This window comes from Pan troglodytes, chromosome 5 (assembly GCF_028858775.2).
Source record: "Pan troglodytes isolate AG18354 chromosome 5, NHGRI_mPanTro3-v2.0_pri, whole genome shotgun sequence".
Taxonomy (NCBI): domain Eukaryota; kingdom Metazoa; phylum Chordata; class Mammalia; order Primates; family Hominidae; genus Pan; species Pan troglodytes.
The window spans coordinates 48,491,798-48,517,099 of record NC_072403.2 but is presented as its reverse complement, the minus strand read 5'-3'; the positions used below and the strand labels follow the sequence as shown (position 1 = coordinate 48,517,099).

General features: G+C 41.7%; 1 protein-coding gene across 15 annotated transcripts in view; it reads right to left on the bottom strand.

Annotated features, from left to right (window-relative positions):
• Positions 1-25,302, bottom strand: part of UBR2 (ubiquitin protein ligase E3 component n-recognin 2) — a 130,325-nt gene that overhangs the window by 64,320 nt on the left and 40,703 nt on the right. For 13 of the 15 annotated variants that reach the window (XR_010158016.1, XR_010158017.1, XR_010158018.1 and 10 more), the window contains 6 exons: positions 24,037-24,175; positions 23,246-23,308; positions 15,043-15,163; positions 12,247-12,354; positions 11,327-11,415; positions 9,910-10,008 (listed from right to left, as the gene is read on the bottom strand). Coding sequence is in view for 10 of the 15 variants with exons in the window: in XM_016955519.4 (XP_016811008.2) it covers positions 9,910-10,008; positions 11,327-11,415; positions 12,247-12,354; positions 15,043-15,163; positions 23,246-23,308; positions 24,037-24,175 (619 nt within the window). In the remaining 5 variants the exon portion in view is untranslated. Of the gene's footprint in view, positions 1-9,909; positions 10,009-10,078; positions 10,178-11,326; positions 11,416-12,246; positions 12,355-15,042; positions 15,164-23,245; positions 23,309-24,036; positions 24,176-25,302 lie in introns of all 15 variants that reach the window. The other 2 variants (XM_016955504.4, XM_054685824.2) reach the window with 1 other exon arrangement.

Sequence of the window (25,302 nt, the reverse complement as noted above, 5' to 3'; positions counted from 1 at the left end):
TGCGTTTGTAAAACCAACAAATTAGCCACTAGATTAGAAATTATGGCTCAGAAGTCATGTAGCCAGAGGCCACAATATCACTAACCTCCCCTACTTGCTCCTACAGATAACATTACTATTGTAAAACCTAAGATTGGTGTTTGAGGTATTTTTCAGACCCTGCATACTGAAGGACCTGCTGGAGACACCCAGACTGGTAAACTGGCTTATCTGGTCTTATGGCCCCCACCTAGGAACTGACTCAGCACAAGTGGACAGTTTCAACTCCCTGTGATTCCACCCTGGACCCAACCAATCAGCATCCCCTATTTCCTAGCCCCCTGCCCTCCAAACCTAGGCTCTAAATTGTTGGGGTGGCTGATTTGAGTAATAATAAAGCTTTGGTCTCCCACTTGGTCAGCTCTCTGTGTACTAAACTCTTTCTCTATTGCAATTCCCTCGTCTTCATAAATTGGCTCTATCTGGGCAGCGAGCAAGGTAACCCATTGTGTGGTTACAAAATATGTACAGAACTGCTATTATTAGGGAGAAAAACTTGCTGAGACTATAGCAGTCCCAGGGTGTTGGAGAGGCCAGAATCCCAGTAAGAAAAAGAGCAGGGGGAACTGAGTTCAATGTTCTTCCAGTTTTTCCTTAAAGGCATTTACAAAATTCTAAAGTTATATAAGGAAGCAAGATTAGTGTACAAGTTCCTATAGAGTGAACAAACTCGAATTCTAGGGAAGAACTCCAGGCTCTCGATTGAGAACCCCTAGGGAGTTATGTGTCAGGGGTGGGGATGAAGCAGAAGTAAGACTGAGTCTTGTCAAAACAACCTGGAGACACTTAAATCCTTGACTGGACTAAAGTGATCCACCTCACTCTATCAGCTGAAGAGAACTCGAATATGCCACCCCAAAATATGCCACTTTGGCATAAGGATTATTTTGAGCGAAGGCAACTGAGGACAGCAGACACAAGAGAAGCCGTAAAAAGAGAGCATACATTTCCCTTCTGTAAAGTGTCCTCTCACTTTCCAGGAAGGCAAGGGGCATCCTTTATTACCTAAGTTCATTTGAACTTGCAAAACAAACCTTTCTAAACAACCCTCATTTGCCACATAACAAGACTGTGACATGCAGTTAAAATTATGCTTAGATGGAAACCTAAGCCTTAAATCATCAGAAAAGAAGGCTGAAAGTAAATGATCTAATAATCTATAAAGAAATTACATTGGTGGTCACAAAAAAGAAACTACGCAAGAATGGCAAAATCTAAAGAAAACACAAAAAAGGAAAGAATAAAACAAAGCAAATGTATAAAAGGGGAAAAATAAGGCAGCGCACGGTGGCTCACACCTGTAATCCCAACACTTTGGGAGGCTGAGGCAGGTGGATCACGAGGTCAGGAGATCGAGACCATCCTGGCTAACATGGTGAAACCCCGGCTCTACTAAAAATACAAAGAAATTAGCCAGGCATGGTGGCGGGTGCCTGTAGTCCCAGCTACTTGGGAGGCTGAGGCAGGAGAATGGCGTGAACCCGGGAGGCGGAGCATGCAGTGAGCCGAGATCGCACCACTGCACTCCAACCTGGGCGACAGAGCGAGACTCCGCCTCAAAAAAAAAAGCGGGGGTGGGGGGAAATAAATCAACGCAACTAAAGGTTGGTTCTTTGAAAAAACTAATAAACACATACATCTCTAGGCCGGGCATGGTGGCTCATGTCTGTAATCCAGCACTTTGGGAGGCTGAGGTAGGCAGATCACATGAGGCCAGGAGCTCGAGACCAGCCTGGCCAAGATGGCAAAACTCCGTCGCTACTGAAAATACAAAAATTAGCCCAGTGTGGTGGTGCATGCCTGTAGTCCCAGCTACTTGGGAGACTGAGACACCAGAATTGCTTGAACCTGGGAGGTAGAGGTTGCAGTGAGCTGAAATCATGCCACTGCACTCCAGCTTGGGTGACAAAGTGAGACCCTGTCCTAAAAAAAGAGTATACATCCTTAGAAAGACTGGTAAGAAAAACAGAAAAATTTAAATTTAAAAAAGGATTACAAAAAATACTACAAAACCTATAGATCTGAAATGTATTAAATAGAAAATAAGACAAATATTAGGTGTCATTTAAATCAATATAATTGGAAATTTAAATGAAATTAGCAAAGTCCCAAGAAAAAACATGTTATTAGAAGGGAAACAAGAAACAGGAAATCTGAATAGTCCTATTAAAAATTTTAACTGGCTACAAAATCATTTCCAGAAAGAAATCTTGAGGCCCAAATGGTTACACTGGAGAATTCTTCCAAATAATTTAAGTGAGTAAAGTGCCTTTGCAAAATTATGACAATAAGAGAAATCTGATATAATTGACTCCATCTTGCTTCTAACCTCCAAGCTGTCCTTGGTCATTCTGGGGTGTAGGCCAAACTAACTTTGGGAGAAATTTAATTTGTAGTTTAACCTTAAAGCAAGGAAGATAATAGCCCTTTCCAAAAGGAAACTGCCTTTATAAAACTAATGAAAGTCCACAAGGTTAAGATGATGAAAGGGGCCTGAATTATGCTAAGATGTAAGTTAAATGATAACCAGCAATCACAAGATTTGTAACTTCCACAATTACTCCTATAGATAACAACACTATTGTAGAACCTAAGAGTGGCCTTTTTGAGATGCCTTTTCAGACTTTGCATTACTTGTGATCCATGATTCAACCAGTCCTTTGACCCTCAGCCACAAGTGGACTCAGCACACACCCTAATGATGCCCTCCTCAACCAATCAGCATCACCTACTCCCTAGTTTTCTGCTCACCAAATTATACTTGAAAACCCCTAACCTCCAAGCCTTCAGGGGGAGATTTTGAGTAAAAACTCTGTCTCCCATGTGGTGTGGCCAGCCTCCTGTCAATTTAACTCTTTCTGTACTGCAATGCCGTGGTCTCAGTGAACTGATTTTATCTGTACAGTGGGCAGAAAGAATCTGTTGGGCAATTACAAAAGCAATAAGGAATAAGTGGTTCACACCTGTAATCCCAACACTTTGGGAGGCCAAGGTGGAAGGATCACTTGAGGTCAGGAGTTCAAAACTAGCCTGGGCAACAAAGCAACACCCCCCCCCCCCCCACCAACTCAACAAACACTAAAAAAAAAAAAAAAATTAGCCAAGTGTGGTAGTGCATGCCTGTAGTCCCCGCTACTTGGGAGGCTGAGGCGGATCACTTGCACACAGGAGGTTGGGGCTGCAGTGAGCTGAGATCACACCACTGCACTCTGGCCTGGGTGCTAGAGTGAGACTTGGTCTAAAAAAACAAACAAAACAAAACAAAACAAACAAACAAAAAAAGACCAATACCTATCTTACATAAAATTTTCCAGAAAACAGAATATACTTGCCAATTTAATTAATGAGTCCTCTTTAATCTTAATACCAAAACCCCAAAAGGCTATAACAAGGAAAGAAAATTATCACTTAATCTCTCTCACAAATAAGGGTGCACAAATAGAATCAAGCAATATAGAAAAAGGATAATATACCACAACCAAGTTTGGTTTATTTCCTTAAAGCAAAAGTAATAAAACATTTGAAAAAAAATTAAATAACCTTATTAACAGACAAAGGGAGAAAAAAACCACTTGATCATACCATCCAATGCCTCTCCTGAAATTCATGAAAATTAAACACTTATTCATGATTTAACATAAACAAAAACCGGCCGGGTGCAGTGGCTCACGCCTGTAATCCCAGCACTTGGGGAGGCCGAGGAGGGTGGATCACGAGGTCAGGAGTTCAAGACCAGCCTGACCAACGTGGTGAAACCCCGTCTCTACTAAAAATATAAAAATTAGCTGGGCGTGGTGGTGTGCACCTGTAATCCCAGCTACTCAGGAGGCTGAGGCAGAAGAATCGCTTGAACCCGGAAGGCGGAGGTTGTAGTGAGCTGAGATCACACCACTGCACTCCAGCCTGCGTGACAGTGAGGCTCCATCTCAAAAAAAACCCAAAACCAAACGAACAAAAACCAAGTTGGGCTCAGTGGCGCATGCCTATAGTCCCAGATACTCGGGAGACTGAGATGGGAGGATTGCTTGAGCCCAGGAATTTGAGGGCAGGCTGGGCAACATCACAAGGCTCCCTCTCTTAAACAACACTACCATCTTAGAGCAAACTAGGAATAGAGAACATTTCTCTAATCTGATAAAAGAGTAACTATAAACAATCAAACAAAAACCAAGCAAACAAAACTCCAAAGCAAAACATCATACTTTACGGTAAAATATTAAAAGTTTTCCCCCTGAGATCAGATATGAGACAAAGATTTCTGCTTTTATCTACCACTTGTATTTAACACTGTAGTTGAGGTCCCAGCCAGTATAATAAAGAAAATGAAATAAAATATATAAATATTCGAAATAAGAACTAAAACTGCTGTTATTCATGAATGACAAGTGATATGATTATGTACACAGAAAAATCCAAAAGAATCTGCAAACTGGCTGGGCACAGTGGCTCATGCCTGTAATCCCAGCACTTTGGGAGGCTGAGGCAGGATGATAGCTTGAGCCCAGGAGTTTGAGACTGGCCTGAGCATCACAGACCCCATCTTAAAAAAAAAAAAATCTATAAACCATTAGAATAAATGAATGTGGAAAAAGTGGCTGGATACATGGCTGATATACACAAATGAATGTATTTCTATAAGCAAATACAAAGTAAAGTTAAAAAAAAATTCCCATAGAATCAAAAGCCAAAAACAGGCCAGGTGCGGTGGCTCACGCTTGTAATCCCAGCACTTTGGGAGGCCGAGGTGGGCAGATAACCTGAGGTCAGGAGTTTGAGACCAGTCTGGCCAACATGGTGAAACACCATCTCTATGAAAAGTACAAAAAAACTAGCCAGGTGTGGTGGCACGCACCTGTAATCCCAGCTACTTGGGAGGCTGAGGCAGAAGAATCACTTTAACCTAGGAGGTGGAGGCTGCAGTGAACTGAGATTGTACCACTGCACTCCAGCGTGGGGAACAGAGTGAGGTTCTGTCTCAAAAAAAAAAAAAAAAAAAAAAACCACCAAAAAACCCAAAAACAATGTCTCCCCTCCCCCCAAAACCAAACCAAACACCTAGAAATAAATCTAACAAAAGAAGAATGGGGGCCAGGCGCAGTGGCTCACGCCTGTAATCCCAGCACTTTGGGACACTGAGATGGGTGGATCACCTGAGGTCAGGAGTTCGACACCAGCCTGACCAATATGGTGAAACCCTGTCTCTACTAAAAATACAAAAATTAGCCAGGCGTGGTGGCAGCGGGTGTCTGTAATCCCAGCTACTCGGGAGGCTAAGACAGGAGAATTGCTTGAACCTGGGAGGCAGAGGTTGCAGTGAGCCAAGATTGTGCCACTGTGCTCTAGCCTGGGTGACAGAGCAAGACTCCATCTCAAAAAGAAAAAAAAGAAGAGTGGGAAGCCCTCTATAATGACAACTATAAAGTATTGAAAGAAATTTTTAAAAAAAACTAAATGAATGAAGGAATACATCAAGTTCACAGGGCAGAAGACTCAATATTGTAAAGATACCAATTCTTCCTAAACTGAAGGAGAGATTAATTTCAATCTCAATCAAAATATATGAAGGCTTCTTCGTGTGTATGGAAGCTGATATGCTGAATCTAAATTCATACAGAAATACAAAGGATTAAGAATGGCCAAGGCTGGCCTGGCGCGGTGGCTCACGCCTGTAATCTCAGCACTTTGGGAGGCTGAGGGGGATGGATCACCTGAGGTTAGGAGTTCAAGACCAGCCTGACCAACATGGCAAAACCCCATCTCTACTAAAAATACAAAATTAGCCGGGTGTGGTGGCGCATGCCTATAATCCCAGCTACTTGGGAGGCTGAGGCAGGAGAATTGCTTGAACCCGGGAGGCGGAGGTTGCAGTGAGCCAAGATCACACCATTGCACTCCAGCCTGGGCAACAACAATGAAACTCCATCTCAAAAAAACAAACAAACAAAAAAAGAATGGCCAAGGCACTCTGAGGAATAAAGCTGGAAGATTTAACTATCAGATACTGAGACTCACAAAACTACTACAATTAAGGCAGTGTAGCTGGGGCACAAAGATAGACAAGACAGACACACACATATAAAGGTCTTGATTTATGACAAAGGTGCCCCTGAAATGCAACAGGTGAAAAAATATCTTCAATAAACACTTCTGGGTTAATTGAATAACTATGTAGGGGGAAAAATCAAGACCTTAGTTCTTAGATACACAAAAATGAATTATAGATGGATTGGGAATTTAAATGGGAAAGGCAAGCTTTTAGAAAACGTGGGAGAATATCTTTGTGACCTTGGGATACACAAAGATTGTTTAAACAATATACAAAAAGTACGGCCGGGTGCGGTGGATCACCTGAGGTCAGAAGTTTGAGACCAGTCTGTCCAACATAGTGAAACCCCGTCTCTACTAAAAATACAAAAAAAAAAAAAAAAAAATAGCCGGGTATGGTCACACACGCCTGTAGTCCCAGCTACTCAGGAGGCCGAGGAAGGAGAATCGCTTGAACCCGGGAGGCAGAGGTTGCAGTGAGTGGAGATCACGCCACTGCACTACAGCCTGGGTGACAAAGCGAGACTCCGTCTAAAAAACAAACAAACAAAATTAGTACATGTTATAATTATGAATTCTGGCTCATTAAGAGACACCTGGCTGGGTGCAGTGGCTCATGCCTGTAATCCCAGCACTTTGAGAGGCTGAGGCAGGAGGATCACTTGAGGCTAGGAGTTCGAGACCAGCCTGGCCAACATAGTGAAACCCCATCTCTATTATAAATACAAAAACTTAGCTGGGCACGCATGTAGTCCCAGATACTCAGGAGGCTGAGGTTGCATTGACCCGAGATCATGCCACTGCACTCCAGCCTGGGGGACAGTGAGACTCTGTCTTAAAAAAAAAAAAAAACAAAAAACACTTAATATTCAGGAAGTAAACAAGAGTGGAAAAAATATTTGTAGTATATATACCCAACAAAGAATATGTATGCAGAATCTATGAAAAACTCTGACAAATCAGTAAGAAAAAGGCAGACAACTCAATAGATAATCAAAGGACAACTTTAACAGGGATTCACAAAGGAGTATATCCAAATGCCAATAAACATATAAAAAGGAATTCAGCTTCATCATCACCAGAAGAATGCAAATTAAAACCATAATGAGAAACCACTATGTCCCACTAGAATAGATAAAATCTTAAAAGACTGGTAAAACCAAGTGTTGGTGAGGATGTGGAGCAACTATCACTTTCATACGTTATTAACAGAAGCATGAATTGGTTTAACCATTATGGAAAAGAGTTTGGTAGAACCTATTTAATCTGAATACATACATATCCAGATAGACCAGACAGATATAAGATGGACATATAAAAATCAGTAGTTTTCCTAAATACTACCATAGTCTGTTTAAAAATATAAAAAGTTTACTACAGCATCAAAAATATAAAAAGTTTACTACAGCATCAAAAATATAAACCATATAAGCTTAATTTAAAAATGTTAGGACTAGCTGGGTGTGGTGGCATGCATCTGTGGTCCCAGCTACTTGGGAGGCTGAGACAGGAGGATTGCCTAAGCCCAGGTGGTCAAAGCTGTAGTGAGCTGTGATCGTGCCACCTCACTCCAGCCTGAGTGACAGAGCAAGAACTTTTTTTTTTTGGATACCGAATCTCGCTCTGTCGCCCAGGCTGGAGTGCAATGGCTTGATCTCAGCTCACTGCAACCTCCGCCTCTTGGGTTCAAGTGATTCTTCTGCCTCAGCCTCAGGCGTGCGCCACCACGCCTGGCTAATTTTTCTATTTTTAGTAGAGATGGGGTTTCACCATGTTGGCCACGCTGGTCTCAGACTCCTAACCTCAGGTGATCCACCTGCCTTGGCTAGGATTACAGAGGTGAGCCACTGCACCCAGCCGAGATCGAGAACTAAAAAAAAAAAAAAAAAATATATATATATATATATAATATATATGTTTATAACGAGAGAACTATGAAGTTTTTACTAAGAACATAAAATAACATTTGAATAAACAAGGACAAATTATATTCCTAGTTGGGATATTCAATATTGCAAAGATGTTAGTGCTTCCTAAATTAATCTACAAATATAAGGTCTTTTCAGTCAAAATTCTAATGTGGTTTTTGGTAACTGACAATCTGATTTTACTTCATCTTTTTGAAAAAGGCCTAAGAATAAGCGAAAACATTTTGGAAAATAATAATGAAAGGAGATTTAAGCTATCAAATGAAATGGGATTTAAGATGCCAAAATGGGATGTTAAGCTATAAATAATTATTACAACTGTGGTACTGGCATGGAAATGGTTCAATGAAGGAGGGAAGCACAGATATGAATACACACAGGATCATCTCAGAGGCTTCTGGAACTCAACCCTGACTAAACTAAAAGCATCACTTTCCCTCTTTACAAATGCTAATCACTCAGCAAGTGGCACAGCATCTACTCAGCTGCAAGTCAGATGCTTGCGAATCATCCTTATACTTCTTCAAACCCGACATCCAGTTCGTCAGAAAGTCCAACAACCCTCAAACCCACTTGGCCAGTTCTGTAGATTTCACCACCTAAAAATATCCCCCATGATTCATATCCACTTTCAGCATCCCAGTTCAAGTTACCATCAATTTTTCCCTGGGTCATTGCTTTAGCATCTGATTAGGTTTCCCACACTCACTTTTACCCTTGTCCAATTTGTTCTCCAAATTACAGACAGCATGATCTTTTAAAATCACAAATGTAATTATGTAAATACCACTTAAAACTCTTTAATGCCTTCTCATGTTTTTAAGACAAAATGCAAAAATCCTTAATTTGGCCTATCATACTAGCTCATTAATGGGTAAACAGACTCCAGTCAGCTTCCACTGTATTAGAATATATCCTTTAACATAAAAGTAATATGGTGAAAAATTCAGTTATTTTTAATATGCCTTATTAATAAAGTAACTATAAAATGCTCTTAAACCTATACAATTTCACTCCAGGTTCAAGGATCTTCAAGTGTCCTGGTTTTCCTCTATTTGCCAAGAGGTAATGCTCCACCCTACTCCTCCAGGTTTTCTCAACTGCTCATTCCTTTGTATGGACCTTCCCTCATGCCCTTGCATAAAGGCACCTTTCTTAGAAAAGCCCTGAAGTGTGGGAAAAGGTCAGGTCTCTTGTTATTTTCTCTCAAACCAACGGAATTTTCATTGTGATTCTGATTAACTATTTATGTGAGTCTTTCCCACTATGGTAAGTTTGATGAGGGAAGGGTCACATTTGTTATTGTTTACTGTTACATTCTCAAAGTCTAGAATTGTGCCCAATAAACAGGTGTTTCTTAAATTTGCTGAACAAATTAAATATGAATTTTAATTATGTATATAGCACTAAAACATAATGATGCCTTTATGGGCAACTCGTGAAGCTCAGTAAAAGACCATCCAATCATCAGGATTCAATTGCCTTAGCTACATCTCCCCTTTTGGGAGGGAGGTGGGAGGAGGACTTCTCAAATTGTGAGACGGTGTACAATATGCTGTCTAATTCTAACGTGAAGGATAATTTGTGAAATCAATCGGCTTAATGTGAACTAATCAGTTCAAAATCTCAGGGAAGTACTATGAAAAATTGTAGATTGTTTCCCTCTCCTTTACTCTGAAGAGAAAGTATAAATTAAGTTTAAATGACTTCCCCCCCACCAGATGACTTTGATATTCAAGGTTATATTCTAGTAAAAGAATAGTGAAGGTGTTTGAAGTCTGATTACCCATTAATAAAATACTATTCTTTTCAGGAATATACAGACTTTAGTTCTCTATTATTTTAAGGCTTCTGCTAATGGAAAACAAGAAAGTTCTTCTAGTCTTTCAGTACTTACAAGTGAAGGAACCGTGAATATCTGAACCGAGAGGTCTGCGACTGAAAACTCTCTGTCGTGGTCATCTGTCACATAATCACTCTGCAAACGCTCATAGTTCTATTAAGAAGGCAAAAAAAGGCAAGGAGTGCCAGCTATCAGTTACAAAGAAAAGGCAAGCACTACTCACCAGAGTAGGTGCGGTGAAGAACTGGACAGATAGAGCAGTCACCGACACTGCTCGCTCGTGATCATCCTCCATAAAATCTCTCTGCAACTGCTGGTAATTCTAAACAACAAGGGGGAGATTCACCTCTAATCCACAATGACCAAATGTTTAAGGATTATAATGAAAAGTCAGTGCTGGAGGAAGTCAAGAAGATAACACTGCTATGAGAACAATAACTGGAATGATTTCTACCAATAGAATCCTGTATAGATATTGATTCACTATGGAAACTGTGGAATCCTGTATAAATATCGATTCTTTCTTCTGGAGCACAATGGCAGTTTACCAGCCCAAATAGGCAGTAACAGCTACTAAGCTCCCAAGATGTCATTGTACGCTGGTGGAGCTAAACCACAGCAGCATTACACTGTTTCTGATGAAATCAGACTTTCATCACTTCTGCATCATATCAGAATCATCTGATGACTCTTCCAAAGCATACATGCTTGGGCACCCATTCTTGGTGAATCTGTTTCAGTAGATTTGAGAATGGAACACAACACATGTATTTTGAAAGAGCTCTCCAAGTGATTCTCATATACTTCGTAATTCAGGTGAATGCAAAAAAATAAGTGGTTAGCTTATGCACATGCTGCTAAAAGGGAGAACTTAACTATATTAATAACCTAGAGTTCTGAAGAGACCTTGTTACTTAAAAAAAAAAAAAGCAAAATACATGTTTTCCTTAGCATGAAATATTTGCAATCTATTTATAAAATCAAAGTTTTCTAAATATAATTTTCTAACAAAATATACAGGCTATTGAATTTGGATCATGCCCCCCCTCCAAAAAAAATTATTTTTTTTAAAGACTAAGACTGCAATGCTAATTTTAAAATGCACAAATATATTTATTAAATCATATTCATATATATGTCATTTAAACTGAGATTAGTTTCCTTATATGAATTTTAATAGAAAAAAATACCATAATTCACAATGGCATAGGTTTAAACTCTTCATTTATTATTTCATAAACATTGTATAATAGATACTCATGTTATCATAGGAGGTGATGAACAAGAAGTCTCACTGCTATAATTTTATTCTATTGATAAAGAATGAAAAGATTATTTATGAAGTTTCTTAGAATTTAATATCAACACATTGACATATTACTATTAGATGTTAATTTTTTGAAGCCTAGATATAATTATGGGCATAGTTACTCTATATATAACCTATTTTCAAAATTGAAAAGCCACTTACTTTTGCAAATCGAACAGCAAATAGTTTCTTGTATTTCAAATCCATAAGCAGACTGCTCATGAACAACTGATGATATACACTCCTAGCACCTTGTAGAAAAAGATCATGGTATAAGATAAGGACGCACCAAACAATTATATTTCTCAAGTTTTATGTGATCCACAGTGGGTTTTTTTTTGTTGTTTTTTTTTTTACTTTTGAGACAGTGTCTTGCTGTGTTGCCCAGGCTGGTCTTAACTCCTGGGCTCACACGATCCTCCTGCCTTGGCCTCCTACAGTGCTGGCATTACAAGTGTGAACCACCATGCCCAGCCAACACAGCATTTTTTTTTTTTTTTAAAGAGATAGGGTCTTGCTTTGTTGCCCAGGCTGAACTCAAACTCCTAGCTCAAGTGATCCTCTTGCCTCAGCCTCCTGTGTAGCTGGGACTACAGGCACACACCACTGAGACTGGCTTGTATTTTAAGTCTCAAAAACAAAGAAAGCCATACATGGTGGTATGTACATGTAGTCCCAGCTACTAGGGAGGCTGAGAAGGGAGGATTGCTTGAGCCCAAGAGTTGGAGGCTGCAGTGATCAATGATCATGCCACTGCACTCCTGTTGCCTGGGCAACAGAGTGAGATCCTGTCCCTTCAAAAAAGGAGCAAAATACATGTTTTCCTTAGCACAAAATATTTGCAATTTGTTTATAAAACCAAGTTTTCTAAACATAACTCTGTAACAAAATATAAAGTCCATTTAAGTTGGATCATGGACCCCACCCCACTAAATCTATATTTTTCAAAGACTAAGACTGCAATGCTAATTTTAAAAAGCACAAATATATGTATTAAATATCTTCCCAAATGATAAAAACCTTTCACATCCCAATTACTTATATAGGTTCCTCTACACCTTAAAAGTAGTTAAGAGATTCACCTTTCCATAATTTGGAATCACTAAGCATCAGTCTGTCCACTAGAGAAGAGTTTTCACCATCTGGCCCTTCTTGTAAACCAACTTGACATAAAATCCGGCGAAGGCCATCTTTAAATAGAAGGAAAGGTAGAATGAGATAGCAACTTCAAATATTAAAATAAAGTGACATTTTAGTAGATGTTCAAATGGATCTGTAGAGTTTTAAATGTTTTCTTAAAGTTCAAATTTATTCAGAAAAGGCAAACATATTAACTGTTTTATTAATATTTTAACAAAAAGGAAATAAATTTCAAATCTCACATCACACACCATTACTCCTGAAAGTCAAAATATATGCCTATCATAAAGGCAATAACCTCTTGTGCTTTAATGAATTTAATTAAAGAGAAAAACATCCAAAAAACCACTTAATATTGTTCTTTAAGCACTTATGCTAATTAAACCACATTACAGTGAAAGTGTTATGCATTCCATAATTGAAATATAAAATGTGCTACCATTTAAAAGGAGGAATGCATGACTTCTGCACTATAATATATAGCAATGCATTTTATTAATGCTACATAAAAAATTCTTCATTCATTAAACAAAAACTTATTGTGGACTTGGCATGTGAGACCCTGGAAAACATATTACTACAACCTTTTAAATGTAAACTTCAGAAACGTTCTTCAAATATTAATATAAGCATTAAAATAACCAAAGCTTTAACACTTATTTGTTCCATACATATATATGTACATACATACATATATACACACATACATACACATATACACATATATACATACCCATATACACACATATATGTACATACATACATATATATGTACGTGCGTGTGTGTATATATATGTGCGCACGCGTGTGTGTGTGTGTGTGTATATATATATATATATATATATTTTTTTTTTTTGAGATGGAGTCTTACTCTGTCACCCAGGCTGCAGTGCAGTCATGTGATCTTGGCTCACTGCAACCTCTGCCTCCTGGGTTCATGTAATTCCTGTGCCTCAGCCTCCCAAGTACCTGGGATTACAGGCATGCACCACCACGCCTGGCTAATTTTTGTATTTTTAGTACAGATGGGGTTTCACACCATGTTGGCCAGGCTGGTCTTGAACTCTTGGGCTCAAGTGACCCACTTGCCTTAGCCTCTCAAAGTGCTGGGATTACCGGCATGAGCCACTGCACCTGGCCCCATACTTTATAATTTAAATTACTGTTTTCATCTTTTTCAAGCATGCAAAATTAAAAAAAAAATGGAATAACTTTCAATTATAAAAGCTGTCAAACAGAAATCCTTTAAAAGGCTAAAGACCTATGTAAGTATTAAATAGGAATATATAAATTATTAATGATTAATATCTCAAAGAAAATTTTCAGCAGGACGTTACTTCCATTATACTCTTCAGTAATACTGTAGCACAACACTTGGCATGCAGGTATCCAATGGAAAACACCAAAATAAAGAACATAGGACTAAGAAAAATAACTGGAAAGATATTTATTTTCTTTTAAAAAAAATTTTAGATAGAGATGGGGTCTCCCTATATTACCCAGGCTGGTCTATGAACTCCTGGGCTCGAGGGATCCTCCCACCACAGCCTCCCAGAGTGTTATGACTAGAGGAGTGGGCCACCGTGTCAGCCCGGAAAGATAACTTTTAAATTATCTTTTAAAGTAAACGTGTTCTCTTAATCTTCCACACCTTCATATTTTCAACTCTCAGTTCTGTGTAGTAATGCTCTTTTCTAAAAGCCCTTCAATACAAATGTATTCAAATTTTTCTTTACAGTAAACATCTGAATGTCACTTATCCACAGTGTTGCCTGAAGAATAGCATAACAGCTTATATCTATCCCTGTTTTACCCTTTAGTGTTACACACCAGGCTTGTATTTTTGGCTGCAGATGTGAGGATTCTTAATTCTTACCATTACATAAAGAGAAAAATGACCGAATTTCTAGACTCTGGAATTTTTTTCTTTTTTTAAACAGAGTTTCACTCTTTTGCCCAGGCTGGAGTGAAGTGGCGTGATGTTGGCTCACTGCAACCTCTGCTTCCTGGGTTCAAGTGATTCTCCTGCCTCAGCCTCCTGAGTAGGTGGAATTACAGGCACATGCCACCACGCCTGGCTAATTTTTGTATTTTTAGTAGAGGTTTTGCCATGTTGGTCAGGCTGGTCTTGAACTCCTGACCTCAGGTTATCCACCCACCTTGGCCTCCCAAAGTACTAGGATTACAGGCATGAGCCATGGCACCTGGCCAAAAATTTTTTTAAAACACAAATTGGTAACTTCCAATTTGCAAATTTTCAGAGTTGCAAATTATTGGTAACCAAAAGTTGTTGGAGTCAAAACACATAAATCAACATTAGTGTTTTATCGTTTAAACAGCTAATCACTTAGGTTTTTATTTACAGCAGCATTTTTCCAGCTTACTCACTAGAAGAGTTCTGCAAAATGCTCCACTAAAAAAAGTTTAAAAAAAAATTGTTTGTGAAATGTACATTGCATTGCATTAGCATATTAATGTCCTTTACAATTCTTTAAACCAATGTTTCCTGAATTTATTTGATTAGAGAATCCTTTGTGTGCATATAAAAAATATCCAGTATGACCAAATTTGTTAAACATAGGTTTTCTTCTATGCATAAAGGTATTTTGAAATGGTATTTTAAAATGTAAAATTAAAGCAGGAAATTATTCCAGTTGATATTTTTCCCAAAACAGTTTTGCAACAGCATATTGAGCTCATTTTTAATAGACAATTGGCATGAACTTTTATGAACCTACCTGAATATCCAATAATACTTCCCAGCCAAGACAAAAGTTTCAAACCAAAATTCTGATGTGCGACAATAGACGAATGCATAACTTGAACTTTGAGTGGCTTTGTCTGTCTACTGGTATTTCTCTTAAAAAGAAATGGCAAGATTTAAAAATTAACTTAAAAAGCTATTCTATTGGCAGAACAAAGTTATTATTTTTACTTAATATAACCACACTACGATCATCATAGGAGACTTTTTCATGGATGTAAGAAAAACACCGTTCTCCTTGCCTTACTTGATTCAGATCCTAATTTTCTAGAGGAAATCTTAGGATTCATACAAAAAAACATGAAGGTTCAGCTAGTTTATGAGTAATCTGAATCTTTTTTTTCTTTCTTTCTTTTTTTGAGGTGGAGTCTCGCTCTGTCACCCAGGCTGGAGTGCAGTGGAGCAATCTCGGCTCACCGCAACCTCCACCTCTTGGGTCCAAGTGATTCTCCTGCCCTCAGCCTCCCAAGGAGCTGGGACTACAGACATGCGCCACGACGCCTGGCTAACTGTTGTATTTTTAGTAGAGACAGGGTTTCACTATGTTAGCCAGGCTGGTCTTGAACTCCTGACCTCAAGTGATCCACCTGCCTCAGTCTCCCAAAGCGCTGGGATTACAGGTGTGAGCCACTGCGCCTGACCAGTAATCTGAATCTTTAGTCCTATATTTGAAAATCTGCTGTACCAATAATAAATGATTTAAATGTTTTAGCTTGCTTTATGTCTTTAATTTCTCAATATAATTATGTACTTATTTAAATAATTTATTGCATAGATGTGATGTTATCAACTTTTTTTTTTTTTTTTTTTTTTTTTTTTTGAGACGGAGTCTTGCTCTGTCACCAGGCTGGAGTGCAGTAGCACAATCTCTGCTCACTGTAACCTCTGCCTCCCAGTTTCAAGCAATTCTCCTGCCTCAGCTTCCCGAGTAGCTGGGACTACAGGCATGCGCCACCACGTTTGGCTAATTTTTGTATTTTTAGTAGAAACAGGGTTTCACCATGTTGGCCAGGATGGTCTCGATCTCTTGATCTCGTGATCCCCCCACCTCGGCCTCCCAAAGTGTTGGGATTACAGGCGTGAGCCACCGCGCCCAGCCCATGTTATCAACTTTTTTTTTTTTTTTTTAAATCATGGCTGGGCACGGTAGCTCACACCTGTAATCCCAGCACTTTGGAAGGCTGAGGCAGGCGGATCACCTGAGGTCAGGAGTTCGAGACCAGCCTCACCAACATGGTGAAACCCTGTCTCTACTAAAAATACAAAAATTAGCCGAGCGTGGTGGAGCATGCCTGTAATCCCAGCTACTTAGGAGGCTGAGGCAGGAGAATCGCTTCAGCCTGGGAGGTGAAGGTTGCGGTGAGCTGGGATCGCGCCATTGCACTCCAACCTGGGCAACAAGAGCAAAACTCCGTCTCAAAAAAAAAAAAAAGGTAAAATACATATAAAACTTTCATCTTAGCCATTTTTACGTGTACAGTTCAGTATTGTTAAGTACATTCATACTGTTGTGAAACTAGTCCCCAGAACTCTGTATCTTGCAAAAGTGAAACTCGCCATAATACCTAATAAAGAGCAAGTCCCTGCTACTTTCTTCCCCTAGCACTTAGCAACCACCATCTGTCTCTTTCTGTTTCTATGGATATGACAATGCTAGGTAGGTCATATAAGTAGAATCATATGCTATTTATCTTTTTGTTACCGGCTTATTTCACTTAGCATAATGTTCTCAAGATCCATTCATGTTGTAGCATGTATCAGAACTTCCTTCCTTTTTAAGACTGAGTAATGTACCATTGCATGTATATACCACATTTTGTTTCTCCATTCCTTCATTAGCAGACACTTGGGTTGCTGCTACCTTTTGGCTATTGTGAATTATGATGCTTGAACAGGGGTGTAAAATATCTCTTTGAAACCTGTTTTCAATTACTTTGCATATATACCCAGAAGCAAAATTGCCAGATCACATGGTAATTCTATTTTTAATGTTTTGAGGAATTGCTGGACTGTTTCCCACAGTGGCTATACCATTCTACCTTCCTACCAGTAGTACACAAAGGTTTTAATTTCTCCATATCCTTGCCAACACTTTTTTTCCCTTAGAGACGGAGTCTTGCTATGTTGCCCAGAGGCTATTCACAGGTACCATGATCACATACTACAGCCTTGAACTCCTGGGCTCAAGCAATCCTCCTGCCTCAGCTTCCAGAGCAGCTGAGACTATAAGTGCATGCCTATCCATTTTTATTTATTTATTTATTTTTTTGACAGAAGCCATCCTAATAGGTGTGAGGTGGTATCTTAACTGCTTGTGTATCTGCTCCAGAGAAATGTCTATTCAAATCTATGAACATCTTCTTTTCCTCTTTTTTTTTTGTAACAGGGTTTCACTCTGTTGCCCAGGCTGGAATGCAATGGCGTTGATAACAGCTCACTGCAGCCTCAACCTCCCGGGCTCAAGCAATCCTCTTACCTCAGCTTCCCAAATAGTTGGGACTACAGGTGTGTGCCACCACGCCTGGCTAATTTTTGTTATTATTTTTTTTTTTTTTGTAGGAATGGGATTTTGCCATGTTGCTTAGGCTGGTCTCAAACTCTTGGGTTTAAGCAATCTGCCTGCCTTGGCCTCCCAAAATGCTGGGATTACAGGAGTGAGCCGATGTGCTTGGCCAACACTTTTTAAGAATGTATTTACTCCTTTTTATTTTTTTTTGGATCCTCCTTTTACTCTCTGCTCCATCCTTTCTCTATAACATATATTAACATAGTAAGTTTTTGTATATGGTCTCCATTTACACATATTTACACACACATTTCTAAAGATCTGTTAGTTTGACTTATGAAAATCAAATACTACACATGCTTTTGTGCATCTTAGCTTTCATTGATTTTTTTTCTGTTAATGACTGCATAATATTCTGTGGTGTGGACTTATTAAAACATCCTTCAGAGAAGGGCATTCATATTCTCTGTTTCCAGTCCTCTGTGACTACAAAAAAAGCAGTACTGTACTGAACACACTGTATACACACTTACTGGTACTTGTATTTCTATGAGATAAATTCCTAGGTGAGGTAAAGCTTTAACACGTTACTAGACTGTTTTCCCTAAATGCTGTAGCAATTTACTGTTAAGCATGTATTCCCAGTCTTTGCATCTCTTCAAGATATTTTATCACTCTAACTTCATGTATATTGACCAGCTAGATTTTCTGTTATGATCTGTCTTTTCATATCCTTTGTCCATTTTCTATTTTATTGTTTGTTCCCTAGTTGATAATCTGTAAGTACAGTTTCTGATACATTATTAAATTGAATATGTTGAGACATTAAGGAAGAATTTCTTAAACAAGTCATAAAACATACAAATTATAAAGAAAAATATACAGAATCCTGGGTCTCCCTCTCCCTCTCCCGTCTCCCTCTCCCATCTCCCTCTCCCGTCTCCCTCTCCCTCTCCCGTCTCCCTCTCCCTCTCCTTTCCACGGTCTCCCTCTCATGCCGGGCCAAAGGTGGACTGTACTGCTGCCATCTCGGCTCGCTGCAGCCTCCCTGCCTGATTCTCCTGCCTCAGCCTGCCGAGTGCCTGCGATTGCAGGCGCGCGCCGCCACGCCTGACTGGTTTTCGTGTTTTTTTGGTGGGGACGGGGTTTCGCTGTGTTGGCCAGACTGGTCTCCAGCTCCTAGCCGCGAGTGATCTGCCAGCCTCGGCCTCCCGAGGTGCCGGGATTGCAGACGGAGTCTCATTCACTCAGTGCTCAATGGTGCCCAGGCTGGAGTGCAGTGGCGTGATCTCGGCTTGCTACGGCCTCCACCTCCCAGCCGCCTGCCTTGGCCCCCCAAAGTGCGGAGATTGCAGCCTCTGCCCGGCCGCCACCCCGTCTGGGAAGTGAGGAGCGTCTCTGCCTGGCTGCCCATCGTCTGGGATGTGAGGAGCCCCTCTGCCTGGCTGCCCAGTCTGGAAAGTGAGGAGCGTCTCTGCCCGGCTGCCATCCCACCTGGGAAGTGAGGAGCGCCTCTTCCCGGCCGCCATCCCATCTAGGAAGTGAGGAGCGTCTCTGCCCGGCAGCCCATCGTCTGAGATGTGGGGAGCGCCTCTGCCCCGCCGCCCCGTCTGGGATGTGAGGAGCGCCTCGGCCTGGCCGCGACCCCGTCTGGGAGGTGAGGAGCGTCTCTGCCCGGCCGCCCCGTCTGAGAAGTGAGGAGACCCTCTGCCTGGCAACCGCCCCGTCTGAGAAGTGAGGAGCCCCTCCGCCTGGCTGCCACCCCGTCTGGGAAGTGAGGAGCATCTCCGCCCGGCAGCCACCCTGTCCGGGAGGGAGGTGGGGGTCAGCCCTCCGCCCGGCCAGCCGCCCCGTCCGGGAGGGAGGTGGGGGGCTCAGCCCCCCGCCCGGCCAGCCGCCCCGTCCGGGAGGTGAGGGGCGCCTCTGCCCAGCCGCCCCTACTGGGAAGTGAGGAGCCCCTCTGCCCAGCCAGGAGCCCCTCTGCCCAGCCAGCCGCCCCGTCCGGGAGGGAGGTGGGGGGGTCAGCCCCCCACCCGGCCAGCCGTCCCATCCGGGAGGGAGGTGGGGGTGTCAGCCCCCCGCCCGGCCAGCCGCTCCGTCCGGGAGGGAGGTAGGGGGGGTCAGCCCCCCCACCCGGCCAGCCGCCCCGTCCGGGAGGGAGGTGGGGTACTCAGCCCCCCCCCCCGGCCAGCCGCCCCGTCCGGGAGGGAGGTGGGGGGCTCAGCCCCCCGCCTGGCCAGCCGCCCCGTCCAGGAGGTGAGGGGCGCCTCTGCCCGGCCGCCCCTACTGGGAAGTGAGGAGCCCCTCTGCCCGGCCAGCCGCCCCGTCTGGGAGGGAGGTGGGGGGCTCAGCCCCCCTCCCGGCCAGCCGCCCCGTCCGGGAGGGAGGTGGGGGGCTCAGCCCCCTGCCCGGCCAGCCGCCCCGTCCGGGAGGGAGGTGGGGGGGTCAGCCCCCTGCCTGGCCAGCCACCCGGTCCGGGAGCTGAGGGGCGCCTCTGCCCGGCCGCCCCTACTGGGAAGTGAGGAGCCCCTCTGCCCAGCCAGGAGCCCCTCTGCCCAGCCAGCCGCCCCGTCTGGGAGGGAGGTGGGGGGGTCAGCCCCCCGCCCGGCCAGCCGCCCTGTCCGGGAGGGAGGTGGGGGGTGGTCAGCGCCCCCTCCCAGCCAGCCGCCCCGTCCGGGAGGGAGGTGGGGGGCTCAGCCCCCTGCCCGGCCAGCCGCCCCGTCCGGGAGGAGGTGGGGGGCTCAGCCCCACGCCCGGCCAGCCGCCCCGTCCGGGAGGGAGGTGGGGGGGTCAGCCCCACGACCGGCCAGCCGCCCCGTCCGGGAGGGAGATGGGGGGGTCAGCCCCCGCCTGGCCAGCCACCCGGTCCGGGAGCTGAGGGGCGCCTCTGCCCGGCCGCCCCTACTGGGAAGTGAGGAGCCCCTCTGCCCGGCCACCAACCCGTCTGGGAGGTGTACCCAACAGCTCATTGAGAATGGGCCATGATGACGATGGCGGTTTTCTGGAGTAGAAAGGGGGGCAAGGTGGGGAAAAGACTGAGAAATCGGATGGTTGCCGTGTCTGTGTAGAAAGAAGTAGACATGGGAGACTTTTCATTTTGTTCTGTACTAAGAAAAATTCTTCTGCCTTGGGATCCTGTTGATCTATGACCTTACCCCCAACCCTGTGCTCTCTGAAACATGTGCTGTGTCCACTCAGGGTTAAATGGATTAAGGGCGGTGCAAGATGTGCTTTGTTAAACAGATGCTTGAAGGCAGCATGCTCGTTAAGAGTCATCACCACTCCCTAATCTCAAGTACCCAGGGACACAAACACTCTGCCTAGGAAAACCAGAGACCTTTGTTCACTTGTTTGTCTGCTGACCTTCCCTCCACTAGTGTCCTATGACCCTGCCAAATCCCCCTCTGTAAGAAACACCCAAGAATGATCAATAAAAATAAAATTAAATTAAATTTAAGAAAAGAAAAATATATCTTTTGCTACATTAAAATTTAAAGTTTTTGCTCAATGAAAGGCACCACAACAAACTTAAATGAATAAGAAAAAGACAATCCAACAGAAAAAATAAGAATATGAATAGGAAATTTGCCAAAAAGAAAACTTAAATGACCAATAGAATAAATATAAAATAAGATACTTAAAAATCAAGGAAAATGCAAATTTAACTGATGAACTACCATTTCACACACATCAGATTGGCAAGTTTTTTTTTTTTTTTCTTCTTAACACAAGATCTTGTTCTGTCATCCAGGCTAGAGTGTACTCGTGTAATCAAAGCTCACTATACCCTTGGACTCCTGGGCTCAGGCAATCCTTCTACCTCAGCCTCCTGAGTAGCTAGGACTACATGTGTGCACCATCATTCCTGGCTAATTTTTTAAATTTTTTTTTGTAGAGTCGGGGTCTTGCTCTGTTGCCCAGGCTGGTCCCAAACTCTTGGCCTCAAGCGATCCTCTTGCCTCTGCTTTCCAAAGTGCTAGGATTACAGGATTACAGGTGTGAGCCACAGTGTCTGGCCCAGATTGGCAAAATTTAAAAATTTGACAATATATAGTTTTAACAAAGATGTGGAGAAACAGGCCCTCTTATATACTGCTGGTGGGAAAGTATATTAGTACCACAGTTTTGGAGATGAACTAGGCAAAATCTAGTAAAGCTGAGAATGTCCATACCCTAAAAACTCAGAAATTCCATTTCTTGGTATATACCGTAGGGAAACTTTTGCATCTATGTAAAAAGGAGACAAAATAATGCCCATAGCGGGAGTATTTGTCACAGCAAAAAACTGAAAACATCCTAATTGTCTATCAACAGGAGAATAAATAAATTGTGGTTTAATCATCATGAAATACTATACAATGTTTAAAAAATGAATGAACTACAGCAACGCTTATCAACACAGATAAACCTAAAAACAACACTGAAATGAAAAGGCAAGCTGCAGTGTAATACATTCAATATGTATCTTGTTACATAATGTTTAAAGACCCCTATATAATGTTGATGGATATTTAATATATGAAATATAAAGGAACGCACAAGAATGAAAAAAGTAAATTAAGCAAAGTAATTATTGCTAGGGAAGGAGAAAGGATAATGGGGGAAACCCCTTCTCTACTTAAAAAAAAAAAAAAAAAAAAACAGCTGGGAGTGGTGGCACATGCCTGTCGTCCCAGCTACTCAAGAGGCTGAGGCACAAGAACTGCTTGAACCCAGGAGGCAGAGGTTGCAGTGAGTGGAGATCATGCCACTAAACCCCAGCCTGGGTGACAGAGTAAGACTCTGTCTCAAACAACAACAACAAAATGATAATAATACAGGGGCCTCCATATTATTTTATATATTTAAAAGAAATTTGAGGTGTGGTGGCTCACACCTGTAATCCCAACACTTTGGGAGTCTGAGGTGGGTGGATCACTTGAGCCCAGGAGTTTGAGACCAGCCTGGATAACATGGTGAAACCCCATCTCTACTAGAAATACAAAAATTAGCTGGGCGTGGCTGTGTGCACTTGTAATCCCAGTTACTTGGAAGGCTGAGGCTGAATCACTTGAACCCAGGAGGCAGAGGAAGTTGCAGTGAGCCGAGATTGCACCACTGCACTCCAGCCTGGGCAACAGAGACTATTCGGAAAAAAAAAAAAAAGATAAAATTATTTTTTAAAAAGAATATTTACATAAAATTCAGTTACATGGAATGGTGAAAAATAAATTCTAATTTCTAAAAATAAATCCAAATGTGGAGAATAGTTTGTGCTTTTAGAAAGATGATACACTACTTGCTATGAGGATATGGAATATATTTTGCCATAAGGTACCAAGAAACAACTTTGCTTGCATTATAATCATGGTGCTTAAGGCCATTTAAATTTCTAAGAAGTAACACAAAATTCTACTAATTAAAAACAAAACAGAAAGCGAAAAACATTCTAAGACTGCTTTGATGGAGAAATGGGAATATATCTTATCTAAATACTCATTTTCTATATCAATCCTACACAGCTTTAAAAAAACTAGATAAAACAATAATGCAATATTTAAGAAACATTATCTTTAAACATAATTTTTGGTTTTCATTTGAGAAAGCAGAAAGACATGTTCATAAATGCTGAAATATGAAGCTAGTTTTAAACTAATAAAAAATAATATAAGCATGTTTTTAAATTACTTACCACAATTACTGATTTTGCTTGCTCACAATACTGAAAATCTCCATATCGAACAGACCTACGCCCCTGTAAAGATATTTAAAATTAAGCTGTAAAAGTATTGTATTCAATATTAATAACTTTTAAACCAGTAAACAAACATGTTTAAGCATATAACAATTCTGATCAATTTTCAATATTTACAACGCTCATCCTACTCATTGATAAGTTAGTTAAAATTTTCCTTCAAAGCTATGCTAACTTTTCCAAGCCATTAATAAATATTTCCTTGAACAAAACATTTATTATTTTAGGCATCTATAATTTCCATTTTAATAACTATATGTTCTCTTAAACTTTCTATTGGCAATAGCTTACAGTTATACCCAATATACATTTGGGCCAATATTCAAATGAAATTTTTTTTTTTTTTTGAGATGGAGTCTCGCTTTGTCGCCCAGGCTCGAGTGCAATGGCGCAATCTCGGCTCACTGCAACCTCTGCCTCCCAGGTTCAAGCAATTCTCCTGCCTCAGCCTCCTGAGTAGCTGGGATTACCGGCTCATGCCACTACACCTGGCTAATTTTTGTATTTTTAGTAAAGACGGGGTTTCACCATGTTAGTCAGGCTGGTCTCGAACTCCTGACCTCGTGATCTGCCTGCCTTGGCCTCCCAAAGTGCTGGGATTACAGGCACGACAAATGAAATTTTAAGAAAAGCCTAGATATATATCTTTAACTCAATTCTCTAGTTACCTATAGTAACTTACCTATAGTAAAAATTCAATTTATTATCAACATGGTAAAATTACTTACATCTCGATCTACTGTAGTTGCAAAACCAATAGCTTCTTTTTGTGTACAGTTAACAGCTTTCTGAAGAGTATAAATAACTTGTTCATAGGTGTGAACCTCATCATTAAACAGCATGCAATAGTAGGTGTCACTCTTCTCTCTGTGTGATAAAATATTAATGATATATTAATTATCTATTTGTTTATTATCTTGCTCCAGGCTGACTTATTAAGAGACTACTTTGTCCTATGCAATGTGCTAGGTACTGGACACATATCTGTAAAGAATTCATCTGTGGTCCTATGCTCTGTGATACTACAGTCTGGTGGGGAAAATACATATTGCATATATGACTCTGTGTAAACAGGTTTTTATCAAGAAAAGAAGGTAGAGCAGGGTATAACAGGCCTGGGAGCTCAGAGAACTCTTGGAGAAGTAATCTGAGACCTGAAGTCAGAATTGGCTATCAGTAGCTCTCAACTGGGGGCAATTCCCCTCCACCTCTCATAGTTGACCATTTGGCAACATCTGGAGACATTTCTGGTTGTCAAGACTGGGGCTTTGGGTGCTGCTGGCATCTAGTGGGTAGAAGCCAGGGATGCTGCTAAATATCTTGCAATTCACCAGACAGCCCCCATAACAAAAAATTAATCTGGCCCCTAATTCCAACAGTGCCAAGGTTGAGAAACCATGGGCTAGAGGCAGGTGAAAGCAAAGGTGCTAAGGTGGCAAAGGTAAATACTGGGAGATGGAGCACAAGGAAGAAGGGGGAGATTAGTATGACACTAGTCTGGTCTGGAGAGAGACAGAAATCTTGAACAGTTTATAATGGTTTTTTTTGTTATTTGTTTTTTTTTGAGATAGGGTCTCACTCTGTCGCCCAGGCTGGAGTGCAGTGGCACAATCATGGCTCACTGCAGCCTCAACCACCCAGGTTCAATTGATCCTCCTGCCTCAGCCTCATGAATAGCTAGGACTACAGGCATGCACTACCCTACCCAGCTAATTTTTTAATTTTTTGTAGAGGCGGGGTCTTACTATGCTGCCCAGGCTGGTCTCCAACTCCTGGGCTCAAGTGATCTACCTGCCTTGGCCTCCCAAAGTGCTAGGATCACAGGCATGAGCCATTGTGCCAAGCCAGCTTATATTTTGATTTTTGCCATCCTAAGGACAATAAAAAATTTGAGATAGGAGATATAATCAGAATTTGCCTTAAAGTTCACTTTGATGCAGTGTAGAGAATGAATTGTACGGGGCAAGAGAGTACACGGCAGTCCAGTTAGGGGG